This window comes from Propithecus coquereli, unplaced genomic scaffold (assembly GCF_000956105.1).
Source record: "Propithecus coquereli isolate 6110/MARCELLA unplaced genomic scaffold, Pcoq_1.0 Scaffold20, whole genome shotgun sequence".
NCBI lineage: Eukaryota > Metazoa > Chordata > Mammalia > Primates > Indriidae > Propithecus > Propithecus coquereli.
The window spans coordinates 13906292-13911858 of NW_012144967.1; the positions used below are offsets into that span (position 1 = coordinate 13906292).

Genomic DNA, 5567 nt, shown 5'->3' on the forward strand with positions numbered 1-5567 from the left:
TTCAATGTGCAAAGTCTTTTATTTAAAATTTTGAAAAGTTAAGACTTATGACGACCTCAGTATATGCCATTCCCATTATAAGGAGGTATGACGGTTTCAGACTCGTGCAGAGCTGCATTTTCATTTACAGAACTCTGTAGGCACTTTAGAAGTGAAGCTTGGCTTCAAAATACAAACACTGGGGGCTTTGGCTCAATCTTTTAATATAAAAAATTCACTGATGTACAAAAATGCGAAAGTGTGACAATGACAACTATGAAATCCTGTGATTGAAAGTCCCCTCGAGTGCACTCCACGGCGCACACGCACCCGCCCACACATATTCTGGCGTGGAAACAGAAACTAATGCAAGCCAGAGCTACCAAGAAGTGCCAACGTGTGTGTTCTCCGTTCCGCCAATCGCAGACCAGTATCTACTCCGAACATTCAGTAACAAAAAGTACGGCGTCTTCCCAGGAACGTCAAGGCAGACTTCTTACTCACGATGGACCAGCACAAACAAACCCAGCAAAAAGAGTACTGCATACTAGAAAGTAAACACAGAACCACAGTCAGGGAAGCTTTTCAAAGTTCACAAGTCCTCAGAGTTAATTAATAAACTGGCCTCTTTGACCATAAGTTACTAAACCATCCAATTATTCTTTCACCTTTTAACTATAATCCATTTAATGGCTTCCAAAATTAAGCCAAATACCACACTTTTAATGAAACATATAGTACAGGCTCTTACCTTAAATTTAGGATAGTCATTCATGAGGATTGTCACAATTCCAATATAAGGAACAAATCTAAAACAAACAAAAAACTGATCACAAAAATTCCTAAGTATCTATTTTCATTCACTGAACATTATCAGTATCTTCCATAGAACACGAATTTTCATTTCACAAAGCCTATTTCCATATATTGCCCTATTTGATCCTTTCAATGGCCCATATGACAGGGAAGTTAGGAATATCACCATTTTAGAGATGAAGAAACAGATGATCACACACAACATACACGGCTTCTGGGAGGCAGAACCAGCACCAGATCCAAGGTCTTAGATCTTTAGCTGTGACTCTAACGCTACATGCTGATACAGTGCTAGGGGCTAGGTTTGTCATCGTAACCTTCAGGGAGTTGTCAATCTAGTTGGGGAGCCAAGGCAAATACAACCAGAACATTACAAGGCCAAAAAGGGAGTAGAAGAGCTCTATTATACTACCGCGGATTTCACCACCCTCTTGTTTTTTAACTACCTGTGATCTAGGTGTTTAGCCCTCTTAATCCCGGAACTTTTCTACAACAGTTTTAATCACCATATGCAGCAAACCAGTCTCAGGCCTCATCTTCCTTTACATCTCTGCAGCATTCAACTTTGATGACCACAAACTTGCTCTTGAAATCCCTCCAACCTTGGTTTCTGTAACGTACCACAAATCTGTTTCTTCATCTAGCTCTTTGGCTGCTACACCGTTTTTCCACTAGCTTTCCTTCCTTTTGCCCCTAAAGTTCGTCCCCTCAAGTGAGGCAAAACCACCTTTTAAATAATCCTATAGCACCTGATATGCTTCCTTTGAGGTCTTTATCATAACTATCACAATTTTAATTGAATAATTAGTTGTAAAACTAGCTGTATGGTGTCCATGTCCCCTACCACACTGAAAACTTTATAAGGGCAACGACAATGCCAATCTTGCTCCCCTCCGTATCCTCAAGGCCAACATGGTGCCCTGCACACAGCAGACATGCAGTAAATACTGCCTGACTCAATGTTTGAATGTCCAGGCCTCTTCTTTTTGCCCTCTCTCAGGGAAATCTCATTTTCTCCCACCACTTCCATTTTTGCCTCCATGTAAAAGACGCCTGGCCATCATAAGCATTCAGGGCAGAAAGGGAAAATTAGCAGGGTACCATCGATGTGGCAGGTTAGCAAATACACAACTTTCTTCTTTCCCCCCCCTTCTACTGCTGGACTCCAGAGCGGACTGGATGATACTGTGCTAAGCTAGAGCCTGTCATAGAGAAGGGAGGTTGGGCTGAAGTGGAGACTGACCTTTGCACACTTTGAAATAGCCCAGATACTTTTATTCAAGGCACCCACAACCTTTGCACCATGCCAAAGGCAGCAAAAACAGAAATCACCTCCCACGTAACACCTCCACCCATCAAAGCCTTAGGCAAACCTGAAGAACAGATATTTTGTCTTTGGTACATTTCACTTCCTTTCCAGAACTCCCCTTACTTCCTGTCTCCTGTCCTCGCCCCTTCCTGCCCCTCTCCCTTCTGGCAGCATTCCCCCAACCTGACTCTCCCACCCCATCTCCTAACTCCCATTCCATCCACTGGCATTTCTTAAAGCCTAGACCTTCCTTGTTAGAATAACTTAGATGGCTTGTTAAAAATGCAGATTCTTATATCTCCCAAGATTTACTGAGTCAGGGAATCTCTGAAAGGTGGGACCCAAGTGATGCTCCTACACACTAAAGCGCAGTTCCGGTGTGAGATGCGTGGAATAGATGTTTGGTGGCAAATAATATCCCCTCTTAGGGCCCATGCTTTAGTCTCAACCCCTGGGACCTCCAAGAGCTAAAAAGTAACAGTCATTACAGAATAGCATTGCTAAGCTCTAAGAAAGGTGGATAGAGGTTGTCTATATTTTTAATACATATACTTTTTTCTTTTTTAATGCAATAACATTTCTTTTGTCTCATTTTTAACACTTTCATAAAGGCTATCACTTTCAGTGAAGGTAATTAAGAACATAAAGGCAAATGCCTCACAGTAAAATGCAGATTAAAAGCTAGAAAAGCATCTGTGATTTCTTTCAAAACGCAGCTGCTAATTCTGACCTGATGATCAATAAGCAGCCATTCTCACCTGTAGAGACTCTGTTACCTCCATGTAATGATACCTATGCCCAAAGAATCACAACCTTTGGCTCCCAGCAACCACTCATAGTCTTATGAGTAATCCACGGAAACACTGTTCTTAAGGTTGGCTTTTCCTTGCCCACTATAAGTGAAATGAAAGCAACTTGATCTTTAGGAGTAATATAAGCAAGATATAAGGTTGCCAGCATATGACGAGGCAGTCCAAAGTCGAACAAAAGATTTAATTATCTGTGCTACTGCTTCCCTCCATGGACAGTGACAGCAAAGAGTTGATAATCAAGTGCATAATGCTGCTGTCATCAGTCATCTTAAATTCAAATCAGTTGCATTTTTTTCCTATTCTGCTCAGATAAATTCACATGCTAAAGCAGAGTTGCTAATAAGCAGAATGAGATTTAAAATAAATAAATACCACCCACAAAACCAACTCCAATACCAACCTATACCAAGTTAGTATCTAGAAGGTAAAATACATTCCCTATGATTAGGCCGGGCGCGGTGGCTCATGCCTGTAATCCTAGCACTCTGGGAGGCCGAGGCGGGTGGATCTCTCAAGGTCAGCAGTTCGAGACCAGCCTGAGCAAGAGCGAGACCCCCGTCTCTACTAAAAATAGAAAGAAACGATCTGGAAAACTAAAAATATATATATATGAAAATTAGCCGGGCATGGTGGCGCATGCCTGTAGTCCCAGCTACTCGGGGGGCTGAGGCAGGAGTATCGCTTGAGCCCAGGAGTTTGAGGTTGCTGTGAGCTAGGCTGACGCCATGGCACTCTAGCCCGGGCAACAGACCAAGACTCTGTCTCAAAAGAAAAAAAAAGAATTAAAACCCAGGCAAAGGGACACTATTGTACTGGTGTGAGTATAAATAAAACAGTATGGAAAAATCTGTCAAAAGTCTTAAAATATGAATATGTTTCACCCAGTAATTCCACTTCTAGGAATTTACTATGAAGAATGATTAAGCAGAAGCAGTGAGATATATGTAACAAGGATGTCTATCATAACATTGTTCACAATAAAAAAGCTGGAAACAGAGTATCTAACAATAGGAGACTGACTGAATAAAAGTATGGTCTATCCATATAGTGGAATAGCATACAGCTATGAAAATGATGACATAGGATAAAATCCATTGATTTGTAAATATACTAGTAATTTTTGGGGGAAAAAAGTTATAAAACAGTGTGAGCATTCTCCTTCCATACACAAAATGTGTTTATAGATGTATAAAGATGCACATATTAACATCTGCATCTTTATCTCTATACATAAAGGCTAAAACACAAACCAAAAAGTTAACAGTAAATATTTAAAGAGATGGAGAAGAAAGGGATGAGAAGTGACTTTGCTTTTTGATGACTAGTATTTTATGTTTCTATATGAATCTGTATATTTACAATTAGAGGAAAAACAAAAAGACTCGAAGAGGTTGATGAGTCTGAATAACCACATTAGCAGCATCTTGGGAACTGAGGGATATATAGGGACCATATTTTCTCAGAAGCACTGATGACCTAATTGGGATTTTGAAAGTATTTTTAGCTTCATCATAGGAAACCAAGTTCCTCTGAAGTGGAGGCATATACAAAAAACAGCTCTGCAGAGGACAAACACAATGGTGCTTATTCTGATCTGATCTCTTTGGTCCCGAACTGAGCATCTCTCATGCCATTAACTGAGGCAGCTTCCACTTAGCAACTCGCACGTCTTTCTCCACAGGAACAGTGTTTCTCAGGCCTGCTCAATGGTGTGATCACTCTCTATCCACACAGTCTGTCCTAGGTCAAAAGGAGCAGAGGCTCTGACAGTGGCAAGTGTGCCATGTGGCATCCAAATAGCAGGAACCAGCAACTACCCACTGCGGAAATCTTATGCAAGTAATACTGGCGTGATGGTGAAGAGGGTAGGCTGCAGAGCCAGCCAGCCACTTATCATCAGTGTGCTATTAGGTAAATAACTCCTCTGTGTTTCCTCATCTGTAGAATGGGAATATTAGGGTTGTTCTGAGGTTAAAATGAGGTAGTATTTGTGAAGTGCCTAGAATAAGTATCTGGTACACAGTAAGCCCTAATAAATGTGAGTTATTGTTAATACTATTAATAACATTAAGGTAGCAACAATCCCATACTTCCTTAATACCAATAACTTACAATTCCTGTCCTTCACTGATCTGTTCTCCTGATAAAATCTGAAACAAACAGGCTTAATATAACTTTTTAATTTCATTTGACCTCATCAATTTCAAGACCAGAAATAAAATTGTATGGAATATATTAACATGATACAATTAATTTAGATGAACACTTTAAATTGCTGACTCAGTAAATATGTTGTTGTTGTTGTTGTTGTTGTTGTTGTTGTTGAAGAGACACAGAGTCTCACTCTGTCACCCAGGCTGGAGTGCAGTGGCATCATCATAGCTCATTGAAGCCTCAAATTCCTGGGCTCAGGTGATCCTTCCGCCTCAGCCTCCCAAATAGCTGGGACACTACAGGCATAAGCCACCATGCCCAGATAATTTTTTAAATTTTTTTTGTAGAGATAGGGTCTCACTAAGTTGCCCAGGCTTGTCTCAAACTCCTGGCTTCAAATGATCTTTCCTCCTCAGCCTCCCAAAGTGCTGGGATTATAGCCTGAGGCACTGTGCCCAGTATCAGTAAATTCTTTTTTTTTCCTTTTTTTTTTTTTT

The 5567-nt window shown here is 40.7% G+C and overlaps 1 protein-coding gene across 1 annotated transcript in view; it reads right to left on the bottom strand.

Annotated features, from left to right (window-relative positions):
* SEC11A (SEC11 homolog A (S. cerevisiae)) overlaps window positions 1-5567 on the bottom strand; it is a 39172-nt gene continuing 33605 nt past the window's right edge. Inside the window, exons 4-5 of the mRNA XM_012643759.1 lie at window positions 731-788; window positions 1-526 (exon numbers count right to left, since the gene is read on the bottom strand). Coding sequence (XP_012499213.1) covers window positions 476-526; window positions 731-788 — 109 coding nt within the window. The 3' untranslated portion in view covers window positions 1-475. The remainder of the gene's footprint in view (window positions 527-730; window positions 789-5567) is intronic.